Source organism: Ceratocystis lukuohia (assembly GCF_044167205.1).
Source record: "Ceratocystis lukuohia strain C4212 chromosome Unknown Supercontig3_pilon, whole genome shotgun sequence".
Classification (NCBI taxonomy): domain Eukaryota; kingdom Fungi; phylum Ascomycota; class Sordariomycetes; order Microascales; family Ceratocystidaceae; genus Ceratocystis; species Ceratocystis lukuohia.
Window position 1 is genome coordinate 989,007 of NW_027263522.1, and position 25,877 is coordinate 1,014,883.

Here is a 25,877-nt window from a genome sequence, read left to right on the forward strand (position 1 = left end):
ACTCAGGAATTTCGAAGCCGTGTCTGTGTTGTGTCTTTTCAATGTCTCCTTGCCGTCATTCCAATTTTCCTCATTGGGCATTGTTTGATTAGTATTACCGACAAGCCACTCTTCAACAGTCTTCATGATAAAGCCAAGGAATGGGAAAATTGGCGAGCAAACTTTTTATTGTTGTCTTGCATGAAACTATAAACAAAGGTATAAATGAAGCTATAGACGTTTGGTTTTGTGTTGGGCCTCTAGTACCCCCTTGGCGTTTTCTCTCCATTGTCCGCTTGATTATAGCTAGCAAGCCGTGGAATATTGTAATATACGAGTGAGGAGGCTGTAGCAGTGGTATCGAAGCCTGGAAATAGGAAAATGCAATGGAAGAGAAAGAAAAAACAGCGCAAGAAGGGCGAGAAGAAAAGTAATAATGACAAATAAAAACAAGACACCAGGATAATCGAAGGATAACATGAAAACAAAAGTAAGAAAAAAAATAGAGAAATAACAGACCTGCCTCGGGCGAGTGGGCCGCCCGTCTCCGTTCCATGTCCGGACCGAAAACTCCTGTAAGAGCAAGTAAAAAGAAAAGAGAAAAGAAAAAAAAAGAAATCACGCCGTCGCTTATATGAGTAGGGAAATAGTTCGTTGAAGATCCTGGGGTGGTGAGTATAGAGTGAAGCCATGAGCAAAAGTACATCATAACGCGATGTAACAGTACGGCCTCGATCAATGGTTGGTTGTATAGCTCTTACAAGAACAACGCAAGACATGATATGATATAACATTGGTGTGATGTGGGGGGTTGTGGAACAGGACAGCCTGTTAAGAGACATACGTCCACAGATTAAGCGTCAGATAGAAGAACGCAAGGGAACAAAAAAGAGACAAAAAGGGAGTCGAGAGAAGGAGATAAGAGGGCAAATTGAGAGATATATGATGCAGAGGCAAGGGAAAAGGCCACGCCGCGGACAAATGAGTGACATGATGTGAGCTGCAGGTCGTGAGCTGCATGTATACCTTTCTCCATGACAATAACCACAGGCCATCACCCATTCCGGGCGTTTTGTCAAGGTATCACCCACCGCTTGAGTTGCAGACGACAACTAGCTCGTTACGTGCCATCCATATTAGCTAGGGAGTAGTTGAGCTGGAAATCAACTAGGCCGTCAAGCATCCAGTTTTGAGGATCAAAAGTGTCGTACAGTGGCTCGTTGTAGTTCATGGCATTCATGATGCTGCTGGGGTTGTTGCCAACCGAGGGAAGGCCTGAAGACTGGTCAGTAGGCGTCAAAGACCCATTCAAGAAACCCAATCCAGCTGGGGGTGGGCCCAGCCCGTTAGCCAGTGACGACAGAATTGCTTCGTTGGTGTCGACGTTTGTAGGGTGTTTGACTAATGGGGAAATATCAGTGAGTATGTGGCAATCAAAAAGAAGGAGAGAAGAGGGGTGTTCGTAGGAGAAGTGGTAATAAGCTGAGGCCAACTAACTAGTCGCAACTTACTATCTAGGTCACCGCGGCCTTTTTCCTGAAATTCTTCTCGCCATCTCCAGATAGTATCAAACACCAGACTCATGCTGTGTCGGCATCGAACTTTGAGCTGAAGACTGTCATCAATAGGTAGTGGTGTGTCATCATCAGGGCTTGAGGGCTCGGCGTGGGGGGTTCCGTTCCACATCTGTACCATAAGCTCAGCCAATCTGGATTGAAGATCGTTGGGAATAACGCTAGTATGCCTAATCGCTTCTACTGCGCGGTTGAATAGCTGCTTGCCAGATTTTGGGTCGATGACCCGGACAAAAAAGGACTTCAGTAGCTTGAGCAGGGTGAAGCTGGCTGCCACTAGCATTTGCTGAATGTATGTTGTGCAATATGATAGTATGCCCCCGCCAATGACCTCGTTGGGAGAGGTTACTTTTTCAGTTTCGAGCACATCTTTGAGGAACTTTTCCGTCGATCGATACAATGCCATGAGATCATCAAGATAGCCTGGAGTAGTGCTTGAGTCGTAGAATCCAGCGAGGCGCAAGTGCAGGTTTGCAGCACTCAAATGCAGTTTAACGATGGGACTTACATTGCGGGACAAAAGGCGTGCTTTGAGCTCGTTAAAGTCTCTCCTGAAAACTCGCAAAAGCATAGCGCGATGACCATCGCCAGCCACACCACGGGGGTCGCTAGCGTTACTGTACATTTCCTTGGAAACCTTGTCGCAGAAACGTTCAAGCATGAGGCGTGACTCCAGCTCCATGGGAAGCTTTAGGGCAGAATCTTCGCCATCCACTACAGCAAGTGTCCAGTCGTAGAGAGTCGAGGCAGGTTGGCCGTAACCAGTTCCCACAGTCTGGGCAACGATATTGCAAACAGCCCAAGTCACGACTCGATCGTGAAGTTGGTCACGGTCAAGATCGATTGACACGCGCGAAAAATCTTGCATGTGGTTTGGTCGGTGAAGACCAATCATGGTTGCAATCTTCATCATGACACCACAGAGAATGTGCGTAGGGTCTACGGCCGAAGAGCTGGTTGGAAGAGGCCAAGTGCACAAAAGACACAGAGCTTTTACAACGTGATAGTTACTGGGGACATCTCCAATAGTATTCCATATAAGCTTAGTCAGAGGCTTGGCTAGCGGGGACAGAAATGTGCGGTCGTTGCCATCGCTGTATCGCCGAGAAGCTACAGCAATGATGGCCCAGAACAAGAGCGGATGTTGTGAATAGTACTGATCTGGTGCTTGTTGGTGGTTGAGAAACGGTAAAAATGGATGATAAAAGGCAAAGAACTCGGCAAATAGGCTTCTAGTGTCATCTTCGGTCAGCTTGACATCCTCCAGCTCGTAAGCATACTTCATAGAGGGCGGGAAAGCGTGTTGTTGTGTCTGTGGCTGGCCATTATTTAAGCTAAGCATAGAGGACACAGGGCCATCAGATACCATGGAGGTATTGCGCGTATGCGCATAAGGCGCAACCGGGGAGTGGTTGGTGGCAGAATCGTCATCCTCAATAAACACGTAACCAGCGTCTTTGGCTCGTTGGATATTACGGCGCAAACGTTCAATTTCCTTTTCCATCTCTGCATGTTTGCTACGCTTGCCAACGCGCTTGAAGTTGGATTCAATTTTGCATTCGAGTTTCAGGCGAGTGCAGCGCTGGCATGGCTGGAAGGGATCTTGAACAACGGTACACCGAAGCTAAAGGAAGAGAGGCGGTGTGGTGTTAGCAAAGACATGAACACAAACTAGAATTAGGAGGGGCGTAAGTGAGGAGAGAGTAGAAGGCTAGGAGGGTAGAAAGCGAAGGCAGGACAAAGAAATGAAACAAAGAGAGAGAGAGAGAGGACAAAAATAGTTCCGCGGAGATAGGAGATTCTGAGTTGATGGTAGGTAGTAATGAAGGTCATTATGTACGTATGATGTCATATGACATCCACGCATAATCAATGGGATAGACGGACAAGAGGTTTTGCGGGCTGAAAAGAAACAAAAAAAAACAAGGAAACCGTGTATGTGACTCAGAAAGCATACAATCATGGCCTCGCAGAATCAACATAACCAACCTTTTGCTGGCGGCACTCGTTACAGGCTCTTTTGACGCCAGGCTGGCGCTTTTTTTCATTTTCAGCGTGTTCGTCATCAATGACACCAGGGCTGCCGGGGCTGCTATGATGCTCCATGCCTGTCATGGTGGAACGCTTTCGTTTGGTTGAATGTGTTGAAAGACTGGCGATGTTTGAATTCGGGATAGTGGCGGAAGAGAGCGCAACGCCGTTGAAGCCTCGCGAAGCCACATATGGGCTAGATGGAGACAGAGGCTGTTGCTTTATGATTGTTGGTTCCTCCATGAGGAGGGGGGCGAAAAAGTAACCGGTGAGAAATAAGAAGAGAGCGCCCAGCGCTGATGGATATGAGTTTAGCTGCAGTATGAGAAGGGCAGAGATAGAGATAAAAAGACAAAGAAGAAGTAGAGGATGGGTCGGGCCGTCACTGTCGCACGGGGAGAAAGAGTTGGAGTACAAATATGCGGCCTTGAATGTCGGTCCGCAACTAAGGCGCTTTTTTTGTGGGTGGATGAAACCTTGACGTGTGCGTGTGGGATGGTATGTATGTAGCAATGCGTGTACTTTTTTGGAGTCAAAATAGCAAGGCAGTCGCGATATCAGCCTGGTAGGACGCGGACTGATAATGGAAAAAGAAGCCCTGCTAGGTTGAGCCGGCGAGGCTCGTAGAAAACGAAGCCGACGATGACGAAGCGAAAACCGTAATAGCAGAATATAGTTAAGGACCAGCGGAGCAGAGAAAATATTGCAGCAAAGAAGGGAAGAATTTTGAGATAGTATACACGCAGTTCAGTGGCTGTCTAGTAGAAACAAACACTTGCTGGCTACTGCTAAATGTCGTGAATCACAGCGAACCGTTCAAGTGTATAAGTCGACGAGCGCAATTGTTGTGCTGCTGTAGCGAAGGAGTCATTGGCTGGCTCGGCAAATTATATTAAATATGAACAAAGGCAAGATCGAGAATAGATGTCAAAAAGGAAAGAGAATGGTGGAGTAGGAGACGCCTTAGGGATCGTTTGTAGTGTAATGACGGAATAGTACTGGCAAGACGAGAGCAAGAAAAGAAAGAAGAATTGATGGAGAGAAAAAAAAAAAGAAGGAAGAAAAAATTATTAGAGATGATCCACGATAATATTTTTCTTGATTCTAAACAGCAACTACCCAAAAACTTTGTACGTTCCCCTCCTTCAATCCTTCCTTCCCACGTCCCTTTTGGTTCCTTTCCTCTCTTCATCCATCCATCCACTAACTACGACATCTCCACCCACTAACATCCACTTGCGTTCATGAAGGACCGCTCTTTGCCGGGGCAGGCACTCACGCAATGCACCTGGCCTGCGTCAAGCTTTTGTTTCTAGGGGGAGTTGCTGTTTGCTGTTCATCGTTGTTGCGTGTTCTTCTCCTCTTCCTTTAGGGCTTTTGAGTCGACTAGTCTGTTTTGTCAGTTCCTGCTCTTTTTTTTCTCTCTTTTGTCTAATCCTATTCGGCGGACTTCTTTTACTCCTTAATGGCTACCTTCTTGCCTCTTGCCTTAATCTTGGGCTTTTTCTGTCACTTTCCTTGCTAGAGTCATTCCTCAATAGAATGTCGCACCTGCCGCTGTATATTCTTTCTGTATGGTGGGGCCGGCGCCCTTGTACCAGGATACTTGGACCAAACATCCTCCAACATGCATCACGCCCTGTAAGCGACAACGCTGTGCTTCAATTGCCTCTCTGGTCTTTACAGAGCGTTGCGGTTATCTCCAGTCATCTTTCCTTCTATCCCATCATCCAATGTCTTTTTTCTAGGCCTTCGTTAGATGTAGATGCTTTCATAACAGCACAAAAGAGGTAAAGCTTACCTCATGCACGGACCCACAACAGGCACCATCACTTAGTTTCCAAGTGGGGACAGCGGCCTTTTTTTTTCTGCCGGGCGGTGAGAACGCTGGCGCGATGCAGTCCAAGGTGACCACACCAGCTTTCCCCACACATGTATTTTATCACACAAATGTCCATTAAGATGTATTTGTTTCTAGCGGATGCCTTTCGGCTTAAGAAACCTCTTTGCAAAACCCGACATGTGCCTTGAACATAGCGCCCCAAGTTTCATCTTTTCATCTTGCATCTCATGTGCATCTATCCACTAATGGCCTGGGTAGCTTTACTTCGCCGTTATGCTATGACTCCCAGGCATGGCCATACCCCACCCCGCCCATTCCAACTTTGTCGACTCATAGCGCTCCCGAATAGCCGAATTCTTCATCTAGCTACATGACATGGCATGAGCCAGCTTTACAGGAAATGTGCCGTCATACGGTTGATAGAACAAGGGGCCATATGAAAATCAGGGTTTTTGTAGAGCTTTTAGCAATATATTTATCTGAACAACAAAGCTAACGGATAGCTGGCTACTCCTGACTCTAGCAAAATCAGCCATGCTCCATGATCTGAGGTCACTTGCGACTCTGCATATAGAGCTGCAGGAAACAGCACATGTGACACTCTCAGCAACCAATCGGGCTGTGTGTGGTTCCTGGGGCTGGTCAGCCTACGGCTAGGATAGCTGATAAAGTAGGGGAAATGGTACCGGACATAAGTAATAAATGGCCCATCAAATACTGCTGTCTATACTATTAAACAGTGGCCAAATATGGAGTCAAATTGGGGCCTAGTTATTTCTTCGAGTAACTGCCAATATTACTGCACTTAACCGCAATAACACGTCACCCCACGGTCCCGCTTTTATTCGCCGTCCAGTTGTTGAGTACCCCACTTTGTGAAGCCAAATTCCAGGGATGTTGACTAAAACTCCGGTATTAGTTCATCCATTGCGTGGCGCCTGCCAGCTTGGAGTCATTTTTGTAACTCATTGTGGCGTACTAAGGCGACAGAATAAAAGATGGCTGGTTTCATGGTAATAAAAAACCAAAAGAGAAAAATCACAGCCTTATGGGTGAGGCTTCCATAGGGCAGCCACAATACAAACAACGACAATATGCTTTTGGCGATATCAACACCAACAACATTCGACACTCATATTTCCAAGTCATGTCCCCATGCAGTTCCCGACCCACAAAGAAACAAGGCATGACCTTGTTGCCTCCTGAAGCTATGAAGCGCAGCAGCCAAAACCCATCATACACAGTTTCGCCGATTGACCGTAGCGAAGTCAAGTTTGTGTTGCCTGGAAGCCGACAGGCTGCTCACACCATTAGTGAGTTGGCCAACTTTAGGGATAAGTGGACGATGTTTGAAGATGGAAGCAGCCTTGCTAACTGATTTATTCTGTGTTAGCTACTGTCACACACATGAATTTGATCCAGACAGCACAGCCATTTTTAGAGCCGGCTATCTTAGAGGACAAATGGCGCGAAGCACAAGAAGCTAAGAACAAGAACGCGAAAAGTGCAAGCGATTAAAACCAGGACGGAACCCCAACTCGAGTGGAAGCGAAGATAAATACTGAGGCGCAGCTGCGAAACCCACGACAGCTTGGTTTGTTCCTTGCTTCTGACAGATAGGGTGGGCAGTCTATCTGGCAAATATGGGCCAGCTTGCAGCAATTCAATATCTGAGACAGTCGATCTCCACACTCCACATCTCCTGTCAGTACCACAGCAAGAAAATACAATATCAAGACGACAATCGCATAATACCTCTTTTGTCTGTTCCTTTCGCCTCCTAGCGTCTGCGTCTAGACCCAGCCTGAGAGCAACCTAGAGTTGCAGAGGAAGCTTGGACGCCTATAAAAGACTCAAGACAATGGGGTGATTATACGAGCACCGAGGAATATCGCTGCGAAACTGATCGGAGAACCTCCAAAGTCGGTCGTTGAGGTTGGATTATAGTGCAAAGGCCTCTCCACTGACAGGGCATAGGCCCTGTAAATCCCGCGGTCTCCATTCCCTCTACAGCACTAAAACGGCGACGGAACAGGATCTAAGGGGCAAATATACAGCGTAACACAGCTAACAGTTGTCATCATGATTTATATGAATCTGGTAGACTGCTGCGGTCTTTGACTCCAGAGGCTGGAACTTAGCTGGAGCCTGATACCCCCTGCAAGAACACCAATGTTCTTTTCCTTCTCAGTGGCTCCTTTATCGTAGCCAGGACTCCCCCTTCCCTCTCTCCTTCCCCTAACTCACTTTACCCATTGAGCTTGGAACTTAAGCCAGTACATCCTAGTTCAACCATTGGGATTGAGATGTTGCCACGGAATCATAGCCTCTGAAAGAAATGACCCCCTAGCTCCCCCTCTTGGGGAGACAACGAGAGGCCGCTTACAAACTGTTGACAGCCCCCTTCTCGTTTTTAATAGTGGACTCATATATGAAGACCTCACCTCCCTTCCCCCTGATGCCGTTTCTTGCTTTTTCCGCCATTTCCATTACATGTCGCATTTAAACGCGTTTTTCTTTCTTCTCCTGCCCGCTACAAGTCTTGTTATTTTTACCTAACGACATCAGTCTACTATGGAACACACTGTGCCCTTTGTCATAAACGGCGCCGAGACCGTTGCTGCCAGCACATTTCCTGTCACCTCGCCTATCACATCACAGCATGCTCACCAATGTAGCTCGGCCTCTGTCTCGGACGCCCTATCTGCCGTGGCATCTGCCGAAAAGGCCTTGGCAGCCTGGAAGCGGACGACCGCCCGTGAGCGCCGTGATATCCTGCTTAAGGCTGCTGCTATTATGGAAAGCCGTAGTGAAGAGATTACAGCGTACATGAAAGCTGAGATCGGTGCCGCAGCTTCCTGGGCGCAGCTTAACCTCAACATTGCAACTGACATTATCAAAGACGTTGCTGGCAGAGTTGCTACTATCCAGGGCTCAATACCTGGAACCCAGTCTGCTGATGTTGGTGGATTGGTGCTAAAGGAGCCTCTAGGCGTGGTTTTAGCCATTGCACCTTGGTAAGTACAGACTGTTTGTTTTATACCCCGTAGCGCCATCCCTCATCCTTGCCTTGTTTCTTGAGTGAAATGGCAAAACTTACAAGCATTACTAGGAACGCACCCGTTATTCTTGGTACTCGTGCTGTAGTATTCCCTATTGCAGCCGGAAACACTGTTGTCTTTAAGGGCTCCGAGGCCTCACCACGCACCCACTGGGCTATTGTTTCATGTTTGCTCGAGGCTGGTCTTCCTGCTGGTGTTCTCAACTTCATTGCTGCAACTCCTGCCAATGCCTCTGCTGTTACTAGCTCTATCATCTCCCATCCTTCTGTCAAGAAGATAAACTTCACCGGCAGCTCTGCCATTGGCCGTATCATTGGCCGTATAGCCGGCGAGAACCTCAAGCCCGTACTGCTAGAGCTGGGTGGAAAGGCGCCTGCCATTGTTTGGAACGATGCAGACCTAGATGTGGCTGCAGCTCAGTGTGCCCTCGGTGCTTTTGCCAATGCCGGCCAGATCTGCATGTGCACTGAGCGTATTTTAGTACACACCGACGTGCGTGCAGCCTTTGAGGCAAAGTTAGCTGCCTGTGTAGAGCAGTTCTTTCCTACGGCTGATGAAGCCCCAATCCTAGCTACGGCTGGCGGCGTTACGAAGAACAGGGCGCTTGTGGCTGACGCCGTGGCCAAGGGTGCCAGAGTTCTGGTGGGGAGTGCCGACACCGAGGAGTCTAGTGCTACCCGCATGCGGCCTATTGTCTTAGCTGATGTCACTACAGATATGGAGATTTACCACACCGAGTCGTTTGGGCCGTCAGTATCGCTTATTGGTGTAGACTCGGAAGAAGAGGCGATACGTATTGCTAACGATACTGAGTACGGTCTGAGCTCGGCGGTCTTCACTTCGGATCTTCGACGCGGTCTGCGCTTTGCACGGGCCATTGAGGCCGGCGCTGTGCATATCAACCACATGTCTGTCCATGACGAAAGCGTTCTGCCGCATGGCGGATGCAAGAGCAGTGGGTTTGGCCGGTTCAATGCATCGTACGGCTTAGACGAATGGGTACGTACCAAGACCGTTACGTACAATATTGATTAGAGGCTAGGTGTGATTCGCTATTAGTGGAGTATATAGAAGTAGTAAATATGCATAAATAACGCCAATAAAAAGCAATAAATCAGCGCTGCCAATCGGAAACGCCTGCTGTGTTGGTTCATACATGTGCTTACGATTAGGGTATATATAATGATTGAACAGTGTCGCTGTCCATCACCAAATGATGCAAAAATAAAAGACGTACTGCCGCCGTAACCAAATCCACACTCACGCCAGCATCTGCGCCCGCGCCCGCACTTCTCGCCTATCTGCTACTCGTCCAACTCCTCTCCTAGCTCTTCAACCAGGCCCTCGTCTTCCTCATCCTCGACCAGAATCTCTTCGTCATCTAGGCCATGCTCATCCCTGTTGCTTTCCTCGCCATGCAACTCGCCGTCGTCTAGCAAGGGGACCGGTGGCACAACAGCCAGTCCCGGCAACGCACTACTATCAGAATACTCCCGCTCGGAATACTCCCTAGGGTCATCGCGGAATGTCACCGTCTTCGTGGCAGTCCGTGCGGGCTCGAGTACATCACCATTCCACGGCTTACATTCCTTAACTAACTCTCCACAACGCAAGCACGTCCAGCCTTCACCCTCTTCCCGGTCAATTTGCGTCGCGAGACACACAAAGCAGTACACGCAGCCACAAGGAACTGCCTCGTATGCGTTGGTGATATCTGTAGCAGCCGAGCCGGCAACCCCACCCGCTGCTGATGACGCGAGCACTTCTGCCTCAGATGCTGCTGCGTTTTGCGCATGGTAACAGATGGCACACGTACGCTCGGGCAAAAACGACAGCTCGCCCGTTTTCTTGACCATACCATCTGTATCGCCAGCTGCCGCTGCACCGCGCGTTCTAAGGGCCTGCTTCGTACGCCGCCATAGCCTGGCTAGCCAACGCTTCCATCGGCTCACGCCAATCAGCGGCAGCACAAATAACAGAAACTCTGTAAAAGCATGCCACACCAACTGTCTGTTCTGGTATTCAAAGGACACCTCTCGGCTGACCTGGCTGCTGGGCGACGCCAGGCGCATTCTGAGGATACGATCGAGAAGCGTGCGATAGCGACCATGCACTAGAAACGCACAAAACGACGCAAACGCTGCCACAGAGTGCAATGCCCCCGCAGCATTAGTCAGCGTAGCGAGCCGCTGTACCGCAGGTGCTGGGTCATTGAAGCCATCATCCTGGGTCATTAACCATTGCTCCCAGCGATTCCAACCATAGGTACCCAACACGCTGACCGCGCCATATGCAGCCTTTTGCCAACGCGATGGCGGCACAAGCACGCCGCCGTTCGTGTAGCCGCGCGCATCCGTGTAACGTAAATTCTGTAGTGCCGCTCCGTAACTCGCGTCATGGTCCCAGATCGTCAGCTTAAACAGCGCAGCACGAAGCATCAGACCGATCTCGGCGCTGTAGTCGTCTTTTATATGGCCGCCGGCGACATACTTGAGGGCCTCGCCTACCTGGCCACGCAAGAGATCAACAAGTTCGTTATCAAGCAGCTCGGCATCGACCTGGCCGACGCGGAAATTTGGCCGGCTGGTCGCGCCGGGCATGGGTGATCCTGTGAGGACATCATAGAGCCCTGTAAGACGACTGAGGGATCCGGGGAGCGCGGTAAGGCGTTGTCGCAGGGCACTGGAATTGTGGGGGGCAGCAATTTGAGTCCGATAGGTGGCTTCGCGAGCAGAGCGACGGGCAGCTATGCGCTCTTGGGCTTGAACAAAGTTGAATTTTGGGGCTGGTGGAGAGGCTTTTGGATGCCCGAGATCACCCGTAAAAGGCGCCATCGGATGTCGCGAAGTGAGTCCAAGCGATACAGAGTTGAGGTCAGTGATTAGACTGTGATGGTCGCTGTGTAGGGAGGGCTCGTGATTCGGGAGGTAGTGGCCAATGGACTAAAGAAATCGCACGTATCGCAGGGATTACCAGGCGGGTATTTAAGTAAATAGCAGGAAATTAAGAGACAAAATGTTAATGAGTTGATGTGCAGAAGAACAAGTTAGCGATAGCTTGTTTTTTGGTGGTGAAGTTGTCAAATTGAAGCCAAGAGATAAACGGCTGTGAATTTGATTGACTTGCGACTTGTTGGGCTAAAGGGGTGGGTACACAAGGCTTCAGATGACCTAGGGATAAGCCCCGACAATGCTCAGGATGGCCTAAATTACAAGCTGCTACTAGCTAGCTTGGGTGCAACTTAGGGTAGTCTACAGAAGGCACGCCCTGTTGCTCTAGGCTGTTTTTTTTTTCCAATAGCCGAGGCTTGCGGCTCGCCTACAAAGCCGCGGATCCTAGGGTTAAATTTGGAGCAAGCGGTCATTCCAAAAGTATATATACATAAATTTGTGTGACTTGACGATCCAACGCGGCGACTTCAGCGGGTGTCAATTTGTATGTTTTTCGTGTTTATTTTGCGCCTTCTATCCGTTCCATTTCTTTAGTAGTCCCCCTGTAACGCCTGCCTCTGGTCGTCTCCGTCTGGTCACCACCACTCTACTGTGCTGACGAAACCAATGACGCAAACCTTTCCATGACATCCTTATCCACGTTGACTGCATACTCGGCCTGGAATACCGCTTCACCACCCACAGCCTGTACAAGACTTTGCAAATGCTCTGTGATGTACCCGCAGATAGTCACGCTGTGCACCGGGTCGCGTAGCTCCACTTCCTTTTCACGCAACATTTTAGGCGTGTCCCACTTGGTAGTCTCAAACTCGGTCCATACCAGGCAGTCGGTAGCCACAACCATGCCGTCACGCAGTTCTGATATTACCTCAGACCAAAACCCAAAGTAGTCCTGCAGCTTGCTTAGGACAAGGCCCTGGACAGGCTGAGGAAGCTCGAGAAGTCTGGTCAAGGCTAGGGCATACAACTTCTGCGTCTCAGGGCGGTCCATACCATCACGGACGGCAAACCACTCTTCTATCAACCACTTCCATACTTCATCCAGCTTGCCGAATGAAGACAGCATAGAAACAAATAGGTTAGGGTTGGCATACAGTAGACGCGCTAGGACAGAAAAGTAATCACACTCCTCCATGCTAGAAATGCGGCTGACCTTGCGGTTAGGGCCTGTCGTCTGCCTTGCTTGCCATGACTCGTGGATGCTCTCGAGAATCTTATGCATGACCCGAGTCTCGACCATGTCCTGCAAGATTATCTGGACCCCGTCAGAGCCTCCCAGCTCAGCGGCAGCACGAATCATGTATTCCATAGTTTGAATAGCTGTGCGTGCTCTTTCACGAACCCTACAATCAATGCGCTTGGAGACAGCCACAATTGTGTTTTTACGGAAACGATCTTCCAGCACGGCCTCGGGGGCAAACAGTATGTAAGATTCAACGGCTGTCAGTGCATTGGTAGCCGTCTCAGAATCGTACTCAATCAGCGGGAGAAGGCATTCAAGCAGGTTAATGAGCTCGGAAGACAGCGGTGACTTGCTCTGTTGCAAAACGGAATTCCACAGCTCCAAGGCTTCATCGATGAGATGCACATGCAAGTCCGATCCTTGGCGGGCGGCTTCAGACAACAGCGGAATCATAACTTCATGGTACTTTTGACTTGCCGGCCCCAAGCTCATCACTAGGGCCGTGAAGATGGCAATGAGAGATTGCTTTATCATGTAATCTTCTGGCCCTGCACCAGCCCATACCTCCGGGAGCGTCGACATCACAAAGTCCGCGAATTGCGACACGTGACTTTCCATACGCGTGACCAAGAGCCGGATTGTCTCCAGAATCGCCAATTTAGTCTCATCTACCTCTGCACTTTGAGTCAAGGATACTAGAGCACTCAGAACGTCCAGTGCCACAGGCGAAAATTGATCAGCTTGGAAGTCGAGATCATCTAACACGAACTTAAACTCTCGGCCGGCAGTCAATCGCACCACAATATCATTGCTAGGGTCACTAGTATCCATAAAGTTGCGGAGAATCTGGTACATGACCGGCTTGGTTGTGGGAGAAATGTTGAGGGGCGTGAGCTGCCTCAGCAGAATACCGATACGACGGCGTAGTATACGGGCTAGGGGATCCTGAATCTGAGAATCGGCAACAAGATTATTGGTCACAAACTCATTAAAGTCGAAGGTTCCTGTTAACGACTGCGCTGCAATTCCCAGAGCTGTATACACCGATTCCTTGGTGGCAATGTCAGCGTTAGGGCTTGTGGCTGTCTGGAAGTACTGTAGCAAGGGAGGGGTGAGCATTTCCTTGAACCGCAGCAGCAAATCCAGGAAAAGCTTCTCAGCACACGGCCGTACCTCCCACTCATAGGCATTCCCTTCGCTTTGCTCACGGCTTTCCCATTCCTCGGGGTCTTCCTCCCAAAGGTCTAGGTCAGATTTGCGGAAGATAAACAAATGAGAAATTAAGGTATTGACAATCTCCAGAACAAAGTCGGGGGTTACAAGCTGCTCTTTGACAATCTCCATAGCTCTGTTCTGCTCAGCCTTGGTCTCTTCGCTGCGGTACTTGAAAGTTTGTACTGGCTGGAAGGCGATTCGTATGCAGCTTCGCAGCAGTAAAAGGCCTTTGAGAGCTAGCCGTTCTAGGAGAGGGCCCTCTTCCTTTGCTTTGGAGGAGGATTGGCCAGAGCCACCCGAATGACGAATGCCTTCAGACTGGCCAAAGACTGAAGCAAACTTGGCCACCAAGTCCCAGTATGCGCGCACTAGCGGAATAGAGGAGGGGAGCTTGACAAAGCTTGCGGGGTGGGACTCAGAAGTGTCCAAGTGGAGCTTAGTGAATTGAAGTAAATGCTTTCCCACAGCTTCTTGGTATTGCGTGGGGATAGGCGAGTCGTTGTTGATGAAACTGAGAAACTGACCAAAGTCAGACTGCGAGATTTCCCAGAACTGGCGAATGGTATCGTCAGAATAAGGGTCTTCGTAGCCGAATGTAATGAGATATCGCAGCGTACGCAGTGACACCAAGCTATTCATCATAGCAATATCAACAGCAGTTGTGTCACCCTGGCCATTGAGCAGAAAGCCAGTCCATAACGTTTTGTTTTCGGTATAAATCTCACAGCACAAGTAGACGATCTCTGGGCTCATGGCCTGCAACCAAGTCTGTGACCTGCGGAGACGAGCCGTAGCCAGCTCTTTGATGATACGCATTAAGATTATTAGAGCACTGTGCAGCTTGGCGGCACCACCAGCACCCGCACTACGCAGGGCGCGGAGCATTTCAACAAGGGAGGGGATTGCCTCGGGCCAGTCCTTAGACTGGTCAATACGCACGATCTTGGCTACAGCCAGCGAGCCCTGCAGAACCATAGCGCGGTCGTCCTCGTCGATGGTGCCTTGGAGCAATTTCGACCGCACCAGGGACTTTTCTTCGGGAGAAATGCCGTACTTGACATGGCTAACCAAACGCCAATATTTATCAATGCCATTTTTGAACTGAATGATAGCTAAGAGACGGATGGGATAAGGGAGAGATTTGTCGAGGGAGACGGCCTGGAAACATGGGGAAGCTGGATTAGTTCGATGTAATGGGCGCGGCTTCTAGGCTTCTGGAGCTATCAGACAGAGGGTCTTGGACATACCTGGAGGCCAGAGTAAAAGCCTGGATGAGACTCCCAAGTGATTAATTGCTGCCCAGCCGCTTGACGCTGTGAGTAATCACTGGATGTAGCAGCTTCAAGCACACGACAGAGTTCGAAGGCACTCAGTGGGTTTGAGCTTCCAGAGGCCTCGATAGTAAAATTCATGATGAAAGCTATATCATACGAAGCTGAGACCGATCGACAATAGGAAAGCAAGGAGCTATACTACGCAAGTTTGAGGGGAGGTGACGTCACAAAGCCGAACGAGCCAGCGAAGAAGAGATAGGGCGAAGAGCTAAGGATGAGGAATAGAAAGTGGCGAGCGAAGACCGAGAAGGCCACGGGATTGTTGGTGGAGTACTGAAGGAAAGGATGGAGAGAAGTTCACGCGGGGCTGCAAGCAAGCAGGGACAAAGGAGTCTGACCAACGTCACGATTGAGGCAGAATACAGCTAGCAAAGCGGCAAGAGGGGAATAAGAATGGGAAAATTAAAAAATTAAAAAATTAAAAAATTAAAAAAGTTACTCAGGCCCAAACCAAAGCTTTTATTCGGCCTTGTCTCTAGCTTCTGAAAATGGCGGGGCAGAATTCGTGCCTGCGAAAGAGAAGAGGAGACAATGAAAAAGGCGGTGGACAGCGTGTTTTATACACATGCGAAAAGTAGACAAGAGTAGTTAGATAATCTGCTGCTTGGACCAACTATCTAGATCAACGTTATTTATGTGTCTCTGTTCACGCCAGACCAAGTCGAAAGCAGATAGCGCAGTTGACGATAGCGTTGGTGCTGCTTCTTCAGCCGTGCACTGACCCGACTGCTAGGGTTAGCTAGGGTACACATGCGACCCTGATTCTGGCTTATTTTTCACTCCATTTTTGTTTTCATTTTTTCCTTTCCAATCTTCGCCTTGATAAAGCTTCACTTTCCATATCCTTGCTCTTTGCGACAAACCACGCCCAAGTAAACAGGCTAAGAAAAACCGACACGGCCTGCAAGCGTTGAGCCTGTCATTTTCGCCATCCCCATTATTTTCCCTTGTCGCCCTGATTTTCCGCGATCAAAAGCATCTTCCTTTCGATCCTGTACTGGTTGAAGCACAGCTTCATTTATCTCTTCCCCTCTCTGGCATATCTCTTTCTTGACACCCACGTAATAGCAAATATGGCAGCCAAGACAATGGAGCTACGAGACCTCGAGCAGCAGATGAAGTCGCTGCAGAAGGCCCTGCAAGATAAGGAGCCTCCCTCTGTCACTATCACCATCTTGGAAAAGCTTGCTAAGGAACGGCCGACTGAAGACATGCTCCGAGTAGGTCAACCCTTGAGATTCTCTCTCCCTCCTGGCGCATCACATCACGTCATCACATGTGGCCGCATCAAAATAGAAGCCATCGTCGGCCCAACTCACGCGCCGTTGCCCGCTCGCTAACAGCCCTGCCTTTAGACTACTCGTGCTGGTGTATTTATCGCCAAGCTACGCGGCAACCCAAACCGAGAAATCGCCACAGCCGCCAGCGAAACGGTCAACAAGTGGAAATCGCTTGTTAGTAGCAGCAAGTCTAAGAAATCCGATATTCGCAGCAAAGCCGCAGCTGCCTCAGCCGCGGGCTCATCCGCTTCCTCAGCCACCGGGACCCCCCATAACGCCACATCGGCCTCGGCGGCCAAGCCTGCTGTCGCATCCATCCACCAGCCGTTCAAGGGCGACACGGAGAAACGCCGCTTTGATGCGGATGGTGCTGTCATCAACCTAACGCAGTCCGAGGTGCGCAACCGCTGCATCGGCCTGCTATACAACGGCCTGGCTTACCGCTCCAAGGAATCTGTGGCGCGCGTGACCGAGATAGCTGGCCAGGTCGAAAAGGCTATCTTCGACTCGCACGGCGGCGAGAGCGCGTCATACAAGAACCGCGTCCGCTCCCTCTTTCAAAACCTCAAGAACAAGTCCAACATCGAGCTGGGCCGCAACGTCATGTCGGGTGTTATATCCACCAAGGACTTTGCTACTATGTCGCACGAGGACATGAAGAGTGCCAGCCAGCGCGAGATTGAACGTAAGCTGGAGGAGGAGAATATGAAGCGTGCCCAGGCGCCCATGGCCGAAAAGTCGGTTAGTGATGCGTGGAAGTGCAGCAAGTGCGGTGAACGCAAGACGAGTTATAGCCAAGCCCAGACACGTGCTGCTGATGAACCGATGACGACGTTCTGCGAGTGTATGGCCTGCGGTCATCGCTGGAAGGTAAGATTGTCCCGTTCCCTGTTTCTTGTCCTTTGCCTGTATTGTAGGTGGCCAACATGTACTGACTGACCGGGTTGTGCCTTCATAGTTTTCGTAAAAAGAAAAAGTCTATTGCGGCTTCCCTTTGCCGTATCTATATCCCATCATCACCATCATCTCTTCCGTCATTGCTTGTTCTTCTTTTATAAACAACTTCTCATTTCTCCCTTTCCCTTTGCCTTTACCAGCGCTTCGCTTTTTCTCTTTTTTTGTTTTTCTTTCTTCTCCCTTCTCGCTTCTTGACTTGCCTTGGTCTCTTGTCTGTTGCGCTGGTACTTGCTGCCATCTACGCTCTGCTGTCGAGAATGCCTTTTCTTTCCATTCTTTTCCATTCTTTTCCATTCTTTTCTGCTCTTGTATTTTTCGGGGGTTCTTTTCGTCTTTCGGAGTTTTGGTTTGGCTGGTAAACATTAAGATCGTCTCTTTCTCCCTTCTCTGGGGGATGTCAAGATTGCGAACTGTTTACGCTTTGCACTTTTTTTTTTCGTGCTGTCTCATTTGACCTTGTCTCTCATCTCACATCTCTCACCTCTCGCCGTTGTGACCTATTCTGTTGCATTTCCTATATAGACTGTGCATTTGTTTTACTTGTCTCGCCTCTCCTTGTGTTACTTCTTAGTCTGTAGCCTGCCTGGCCCATATCTTGATCTCAACATCTCAGCTATCCCCGCTGTCTCGTCCTTTATTTGGCGACACCTAATGACGTAAACAGGTCTGCCTCGGGGTCCGCCGGTTCCATGTCACCAATGATACGCCAGAACTTGCTGAGATGGCGGTTTCCCGGGTCGCAGATAATGGTAACCACACGGCTCCCCTCCGGAAGCTTCATGGCCGCCACAACCGCTGCAGTGCAGTTGACAGCTGTGCTGCTGCCTGCAAATATGCCATCGTGCTCCACCAGCCAGCGTGCCATCTTGCATGCCTGCTCATCTGTGACTCGGACTGCATCGTCAATTAGGTCACGGCCGCTTTCAAAGTTGGCTGTGATGCGGTTAATGCCAATGCCCTCGACGATCGAGTCGACCTGCGTGCGACGTCGTGTTCCCTCTTTCTCCGTTGGCGAGTACATCACCCCGTGCAGCACCTTGTTGTACAGCCCACTTCCTTGGGGATCAGCCAGCACAATCTTGAGCTTGTCCATCCCGGCGCTCAGCTTGAGGTACTGCGCGATACCAGCCAGTGTGCCACCCGTACCTGCACCAGCTACAAATGCATCAAGGCGACCGGCCGTCTGCAAGAAAATCTCTGGACCAGTTGTCGCTAGATGGGCCGCGTAATTAGCCGATGTTTCGAACTGGTCAGCGAAAAAGCCGTTAGCCTCATCGTCAGTGGACGCCGTCAGGGCTGCCGCACGTGATCGAGCTAGGTTGACGTAGTGCTGGGGCGACGTGATTGGCTGCACAGGAACACGCTCAACAGTAGCACCCAGACGTTTCAGCAGATCAGACTTTTCGTGTGCAATGTCATCGGGCATAAAGATATGGGCGCGGTAGCCGCGGGCCCGGGCAATTGTGGCCAAGGAGATGCCTGTGCTACCCACAGTGCCTTCGAAGATGACGTCACGGTGGCCAGGCCGCAAAAGGCCTTCGGCCTCCGCCGCACGGATCATGCTGAGGGCCACTCGGTCCTTGGGTGTGTTACCGGCGCCGTTGAGGAATTCGACCTTGGCAAAGATCTCACGGCCTGTAGCTTCGGAGAGCGACTTGATGCGCATTAGGGGCGTGTTGCCGATGCAGCCCTCGATACCTTGGACAATGCCAGGCAGAATGAGAGTGCCCTCTTCCGGTGACCCTGCGTTTCCTGTGATTTTAGAGCCGGATGATTTCTTGACTGCAGCCTCATGGTCTTCGAGTGCTACTGGGCCGCCAAAGAACCAGCTGCTCCGGCGTGAGAGCGCAAATGCAGAATTAGCTAGTTCGCCGCGGAAGCGGCGCTCAAGGTCTGGATACAGGTCTTTAAGGCCTAGGGTTAGTAGAATGCCGGCCATAAACGCACATGTCAAGGCCAGTGAGCCATAGACAACGTGCTGCTGATGGGAAGACATGGTAAAGGCGGCTCAGGCAAAATGGAGGGGTGCCGAGATTTGGTGTTATTCCGTGCCAGTTGTTATAGTGTTATCTTCAAGGCACTCGAAACTGCGGGATGATCCAATCCATCTCCACGATGAAGGACCCTGCTCTCTTCATGTATATGGCGAGCGTGTGAAGGAAGAACAGTGGATCTGTAGTATAGCTTTTGTCACAATCAAAATTCTGGAATTTTTCATGTCCTCTTTAGTGCAATGCCCAGTTACAGCGATAGCCCCGCCCCGCAAATGTACTACGAACCCCGCTTAGCTTCGCGTAATAATTCACGTTAACTAAATAGCTTACCTACCTTTAGCTCATGAAGCTCTCAACCATCCTAGCCCCAATCTCTGCTTCTTCCACCGAGACGACCCAGTAACCAACAAGGAGAGCGGCCACACCCGCTGCCAAACCCGAGTGGTGGCTTTTCCCAGAACCCCCCTTACCTCGCCGCACATCTTGGCCAAGATGGATTCCCCCTTCATGGCTAGGCTCTTGCGTGAGCTGTTCCGCCGACCGGCCTGCCAGCTGGCAACGGGCCGTTCCCTTAAGCCGTTGGCGGCAGGTCCCATGTCATGTCCGGACCGACCCTTGACTTCCTCCGCTAGCATTGCTACGACGAACTTTAGTCTCCACCACAACCAGCAACGCGGATATGCCATCCATCGGCCAGGCGGCAATGACCGTGCCCGAGATGGTATGCCTAACAGCGAGAGCCGGTGGCAGCAACGCACAGATATCTTCCCGTTCGATCGGGCTGAGGAGTTTGATACCTATGCGATGGTGACGGCCGAGGACTTGCGGAGTCGCAAGACGCGCCCGCGCAAGGTCAAAATGCTGATGCGCGACTTCATCCATGGTATGACTTTTGGCTTATAGCTTATGGCCTATGGCTTCTGAACGCTTGATCCTAGGGTCTCAGGGCTATTCCCCAGGCTAATATGACCTCTACAGACAGTCTGTACAACCCATCGTATGGGTACTTCTCCAAGGAAGCCGTGATCTTCACGCCCGGCAAGCCCTTTGCCTTCCACAAAATGCGCGACAACCTCGAGTTTTACTCTGAATTATCGAGGCGCTACGTCGAGTTTGAAGACGCCCTCGATGCTGCTGCGGGCTCTCCAAACCCTACACGCCAATTATGGCATACTCCAACCGAGTTGTTCCGCCCTCATTACGGCGAAGCCATTGCCCGCTATCTCGTATCAAACTACCGCTTAACTAGCTATCCCTACCATGACCTAACCATATACGAAATGGGCGCTGGCAATGGCACGCTGATGCGCAACATCCTCGACTATATCCATGCTGCGGACCCTGACGTATACAAGCGGACACAATATCGCATCATCGAAATCTCACCTCAGCTGGCCGAGCTTCAGGCTAGCGCGCTCGCTGACAGTCCACATGCAGCGCACGTCGAGATTGTCAACCGTAGTATCTTCGAATGGAACGAATCGGTGTCGTCCCCGTGTTTCTTCTTGGCTATGGAAGTATGGGATAACTTTGCCCACGACGCCGTCCGCTATGACGATGAGACTGAGCAGCCCATGCAGGCTATCGTGCTGATTGATGGTGACGGTGACTTTTACGAGTTTTACTCGCCTATGCTGGACCCGCTAGTGTCCAAGTTCTTTCGCATCCGCCAGTCGGCCACTGGAGGTGTTTATCCCCGGCCATACTCACGCAGCAAGCTTGTCCGTCACCTGCAGAGCTATATCCCGCTGCGGCCCAACCTGTCAGATCCGGAATATGTTCCTACACAGCTGATGGAGTTCTTCGAGATTCTGGAAAAATACTTCCCGCGACATCGTCTCGTCTCGTCGGATTTCCATTCGCTGCCCGATGCTGTCAAGGGCCTCAATGCGCCTGTTGTGCAGACACGCTTTGAACGGATGATGGTGCCCGTAACAACGCCTCTAGTAAGATACCCCTTATATTTTTGTATCTTCCCTACTCTGCTTCTCTTCTGTAAAGCTAGTTGACTAACTGTTCTCCCCGTCTAGGTCCACCAGGGCTACTTTGACATCCTCTTCCCTACCGACTTTCAAGTCATGGAGTCCATGTATCGTGCCATGACAGGCAAGTTCACTCGTGTGAGCACCCACGAAGACTTTATGCGACGTTGGGCATACGTTGAAGATACAGAGACACGGTCTGGCGAGAATCCCATGTTGGACTACTACCAAAATGCTAGCTTCATAGTAACGCTGTAAAGAAAATGAGGACAAGCATCATGGCGGGCAATGATGTATACACACCGACAGAAAGTTAAAAGAGTCATGTCTATATTTACTAGCTCATCAAATACTAAAAAAAAAAACAACTTTCAATCCCTCGTATCAACCAAATCCAAACCAAAGAGAATGTACCAAAAGAATCCATAAATAAAGAACCGCAAACACCTCAAGGCCAAGGCCAGGAACAAAAAAGAAGAACAGGAAAAAGATGACAGGAGCCTGCTGAGGGAGCAGAGGTATAGTATACTTAATTGGCCCCCTCGCGGCTCCTTTTCGGCTCCTCTGTACCCTCCTCTTCCATTTTTCATATTCTCTTAGACTCAGAGTTTCAGCTTCTCCTCCAGCCACTTGGTAGCAGTGGCAACACCCTCCTCAATGCTCTCAGGCTTCGTGCCCATGCCCTGGCGTGATGGCTCCTTACCACCCGATTTGCCACCAATCACCTCGCTCACAGTAGTAGCCCAGGCCTCAGCAGTAACTCCCTTGCCAGCCAGATGCGAGCCAACAAACACGCCATGAGCAACACCTGACGACTCATTGCCGGCAATGATGTACACAGACCGTTCCTTGTCCTTGGTTTTGTAGTGGTTGATGACCTCGCCGATGGCCTTGATGTTAGCTGAGATGGGCAGGCGGCCGACAAAGACCTTGGCCTCCTCATCCTTCTTGAAGTGTGCCTGGACAGCCTCCAGTGCCGTCTTAGCCTCAAGCTTCTGGCGCTTCTTCTGCTGGTCGGTGATTTCCTTGGTGATCTTCTCAAACCGCTTGCGCAGAGTGTCTTTGGTCACGGCAGAAATGGTCAGAGTACTCAACGCAACACCAGTGTTTTTGGCGTCTACCTCCTTTTCAGGACCAAATGGCATGTTCTCCAGTGCTTCAATGCGCTTGCCGAAATCAACAGCGGCGTTCTGAGCCTGGCGAGCAGCCTCGCCGGTGTAGGCAATGATACGGCGGATACCCTTAGCGATACCAGACTCCTCGACAACAACTAGGTCTTTGATAATACCAGTGGAGGTCACGTGGGTACCACCGCAGAACTCAATGCTTAGCTTACGCCACTCAGGGTTCTTGGGGTTGGCCAGAAGATCCTCGACTGAGGCACCAATGGAGACTACACGCACAGGGTTGGGGTAGGTCTCACCAAAGACGGCGCGTAGGCCTTCGATTTCCCGAGCAGCCTCTAGATTGACATCCTTGTAGTATACAACCTTGTCGTCCTTAATGTACTGCTTAGACATTTCCTCGATCTTTGACAGGTCGGAAACGCTGATACCAGCCTTGTTGGAGAAGTCAAAGCGCAGCTTCTCCTCATCAACCAGCGAGCCCTTCTGGTGAACCTCATCTCCCAAAACCTCGCGTAGAGCGTAGTTTAGCACGTGAGTGCCAGTATGGTTGTTGCGAATTGAAGCACGGCGGAGCTCGTCGTACTCACAGATGACTTCGTCGCCGGAAGCCAGGACGCCTGCCTCTAGGTAGCCGTTGTGTAGAATGTAGCCACCGAAACTCTGGACATCCAGGACCTTGAAAGTAGCAACGCCATCAATGACAATAAGGCCAGAGTCAGCAACCTGACCACCAGCCTCAGCATAGAAGTTGGTTCTATCCAAAAGCAGGCCCAAGGCAGTGCCAGAGGGAATGTCCTTGGTAGTTTTGGCAAACGACTTGCCATCGTAAATATACTGCACCTTTCCAGTCACCTTGCTCTTGGCAACAGCATTGGGGGGTAGGTATTTGGGCTCATCGTCAGTCCGAGGAACCTGGAGGGTGTCAAGCTCGGCAATCTGGTGCACATCCAGCTTGCTGAAGATCTGGGTAGATTCCTTGACAACCTTGCTAGCCTCGCGGGCCTTTTCACGGGCCACTTCAACCTCGGCCTCGTCGATATCCAAGTTACGCTCCTCAGCCATCAGCTTGGTCAGATCCAGAGGGAAACCATAGGTATCATACAACCTCCAAACGACCTCGCCGGAAAGCTTCTTCTCGCCCTTCTTGAGGGTGTCATTGGCGAACTTTTCAAACTGGATTTCGCCGCGGTCAAGGGTGCGGGCAAAAGCAACCTCCTCCTCGTCCAAGATCTCCTTGATCTCAGCCTGCTTCTTGACTAGCTCGGGGAACTGGTGGCCCATCTGTTCAACAAGGGCAGGCAGGACCTGGGAAAAGAAAGAGCCAATCTCGGCATTGAAGTACTTGCGAGCATAGCGGACACCACGACGCAGCACACGACGGACAACATAGCCACGGCCATCGTTGTTGGGGACAGCGCCGTCGGTAATAGAGAAAGAAAGCAGGCGGATGTGATCAGCAACAACACGGTAGGCAGTGTCAATGCCATCAGCATCGTCCTTGCCGTACTTGTCGGTATAGGGCCGGGCGTTGGTAATCTTTTGAATCTGATCGAAAAGGGGTGTGAAGATGTCGGTGGCGTAGTTGGAGACGGTGTTTTGCAGAGCAGAGACCAAGCGCTCAAAGCCCATGCCAGTGTCAATGTGTTTTGCGGGCAAGGGCTTTAGGGACCTATCCTTCTGACGATCATATTGCATGAACACGTTGTTCCAAACCTCAACAACCATGGGGTCATCCATGTTGACCAGGCTAGCAGCATTGCGGCCGCCTACCTTGTCGTAGTGAATTTCGCTGCAGGGGCCGCAGGGACCTTGGTCGCCCATCTCCCAGAAGTTGTCCTTCATGTTGCCAGGGAGAATGTGGTCCTCGGGAACGCCCACATCCAACCAGAGCTGCTTAGCCTCTAGATCAGGCTCCAGGTTGAACTCAGGGTTGCCTTCAAAGTAGGTGACGTAGAGGCGGTTAGGGTCCAAGCCAAAGACCTTGGTCAGCAGCTCCCATGACATATGGATAGCCTCTTTCTTGAAGTAGTCGCCGAAAGACCAGTTGCCCAGCATCTCAAAGAAGGTCTAGACGATGATGCGGGTTAGCTAAGTTGCTAGAGCAAGGGAACGAAAGGGTAACTCACATGATGGTAGCTATCCTTACCAACATCGTCAAGATCCTATTGTGATATCAAGTCAATAAGGGCTACTAAAATAGCAAGGAAGTTAAAGAGACCTACGTTGTGCTTGCCACCGGCACGGATGCACTAAAAACGGGGGTTGTCAGTACACACGTTTCACCAGCTAAATCCGGGGCGAAAAAAAAGGGAAAAAAAGCAGAGTCTGTATGACGCATCGCGGGGTATTTCTCTGGGCACGACTACCCCGCGCACCGCCTACAACAGAAATTTTCACGAAAGATGAACAGAACAAACCTTCTGCGAATCGACAGCGCGTTTCAGGCTGGCCATTTCATTTCCCTTGTTGATAGTGCCCAAGAAAATAGGCTTGAACTGGTTCATACCAGCATTGGTGAACAGCAGGGTGGGATCATCGTGGGGTACAACAGAAGATGAGGGCACTACAGCGCAAAGTAACGAAAAGAAAAAAAAAGTCAGTACAAGTAATCAAGACTGCCTAGTAGCTGCAGTGGGAGAAAGGCAAAATACCAATAGTATGGCCGCGATCCTCGAAGTACTTGAGGAAAGTCTCGCGCACCTTGGCGCCAGGCCACTGACTCTCAGCCATAGCAACAGAAGATGAAGACGAAAAGTATCGCAAAGTTGACAGTCGGGGATAAGATTTGGAGTGTACTCTAACAAAGCACGAGGGGGGCCGGCCTTGAGATAGTAGCGACGATCTGAGAATCGGGGTCGAGGAGGTCGACAGGCGGGGAGCTACCAAGGCCGGGAAACGGGAAGAGAGTATGCAAGGAATGGTGGATGGTCGTCGCCGTCGTCGTTGTCGTTGTCGTCCTAAACAGTAGAAGAACAGTGAGGGAGCGAAGGAGAATCAAAGAGAGAGATGCAAAACGGATCAACAAGCAAGCAACGATATATCATAGGGACAAAAAGACGAGCTAAGCTGCAGAAGAAGCAAAATATCAAACAGACAGATGGATTGGCTCAGAGTTTTCAGAGGCCTTGCCTTGAGAGCAGGCTAGAACTAGCGCTAACGGCAAATGCTCCAGTGCTGATAAGACATCGGAGTCATAGATTACAGAAGGTGTCTACAGCGGGAGGGGCTCTGTTTCCATGTCTCAGTGGGACGGAGCAAGATAAGAGGATAGGGTTATCTAAAGTAGACGCACCACTTCTTGATAAGAGCTACTGCACATGCACCGCTTGGCCGAACCAAAACTTGAGCTGTATGCCCAAGAGCGG

At 50.5% G+C, this 25,877-nt stretch overlaps 7 protein-coding genes across 7 annotated transcripts; 3 read left to right on the forward strand and 4 right to left on the reverse strand.

The window, feature by feature from the left end:
• Positions 1-1,099: 1,099 nt before the first annotated feature.
• On the reverse strand, positions 1,100-3,827 carry HOO65_030261 (Regulatory protein LEU3; the record flags this gene model as incomplete). The annotated part of the gene is made up of 3 exons (XM_071001882.1): positions 1,100-1,380; positions 1,491-3,177; positions 3,543-3,827. 3 exons carry the CDS (start codon positions 3,825-3,827, stop codon positions 1,100-1,102), a joined length of 2,253 nt encoding a protein of 750 aa, XP_070859940.1.
• Positions 3,828-8,001: 4,174 nt separating this feature from the next.
• Positions 8,002-9,524, forward strand: HOO65_030262 (aldehyde dehydrogenase; the record flags this gene model as incomplete). Its single annotated transcript, XM_071002155.1, has 2 exons — positions 8,002-8,444; positions 8,540-9,524. 2 exons carry the CDS (start codon positions 8,002-8,004, stop codon positions 9,522-9,524), a joined length of 1,428 nt encoding a protein of 475 aa, XP_070859941.1.
• A 269-nt stretch (positions 9,525-9,793) lies between these two features.
• On the reverse strand, positions 9,794-15,250 carry HOO65_030263 (importin-beta domain-containing protein; the record flags this gene model as incomplete). Its single annotated transcript, XM_071001758.1, has 3 exons — positions 9,794-11,375; positions 12,058-14,996; positions 15,086-15,250. 3 exons carry the CDS (start codon positions 15,248-15,250, stop codon positions 9,794-9,796), a joined length of 4,686 nt encoding a protein of 1,561 aa, XP_070859942.1.
• Positions 15,251-16,245: 995 nt separating this feature from the next.
• HOO65_030264 (Transcription elongation factor S-II) lies at positions 16,246-17,387 on the forward strand (the record flags this gene model as incomplete). Its single annotated transcript, XM_071002272.1, has 3 exons — positions 16,246-16,392; positions 16,528-17,322; positions 17,370-17,387. 3 exons carry the CDS (start codon positions 16,246-16,248, stop codon positions 17,385-17,387), a joined length of 960 nt encoding a protein of 319 aa, XP_070859943.1.
• Positions 17,388-18,043: 656 nt separating this feature from the next.
• Positions 18,044-19,405, reverse strand: HOO65_030265 (Cysteine synthase 2; the record flags this gene model as incomplete). The annotated part of the gene is made up of 1 exon (XM_071000363.1): positions 18,044-19,405. One exon carries the CDS (start codon positions 19,403-19,405, stop codon positions 18,044-18,046), a length of 1,362 nt encoding a protein of 453 aa, XP_070859944.1.
• A 237-nt stretch (positions 19,406-19,642) lies between these two features.
• Positions 19,643-21,643, forward strand: HOO65_030266 (Protein arginine methyltransferase NDUFAF7-like protein; the record flags this gene model as incomplete). Its single annotated transcript, XM_071002013.1, has 4 exons — positions 19,643-19,703; positions 19,744-20,286; positions 20,382-21,349; positions 21,434-21,643. The coding sequence occupies 4 exons, from the start codon at positions 19,643-19,645 to the stop codon at positions 21,641-21,643; spliced, it is 1,782 nt and encodes a 593-aa protein (XP_070859945.1).
• A 344-nt stretch (positions 21,644-21,987) lies between these two features.
• On the reverse strand, positions 21,988-25,242 carry HOO65_030267 (Alanine--tRNA ligase; the record flags this gene model as incomplete). Its single annotated transcript, XM_071001835.1, has 5 exons — positions 21,988-24,579; positions 24,639-24,674; positions 24,735-24,761; positions 24,930-25,075; positions 25,164-25,242. 5 exons carry the CDS (start codon positions 25,240-25,242, stop codon positions 21,988-21,990), a joined length of 2,880 nt encoding a protein of 959 aa, XP_070859946.1.
• Between the last annotated feature and the right edge of the window lie 635 nt (positions 25,243-25,877).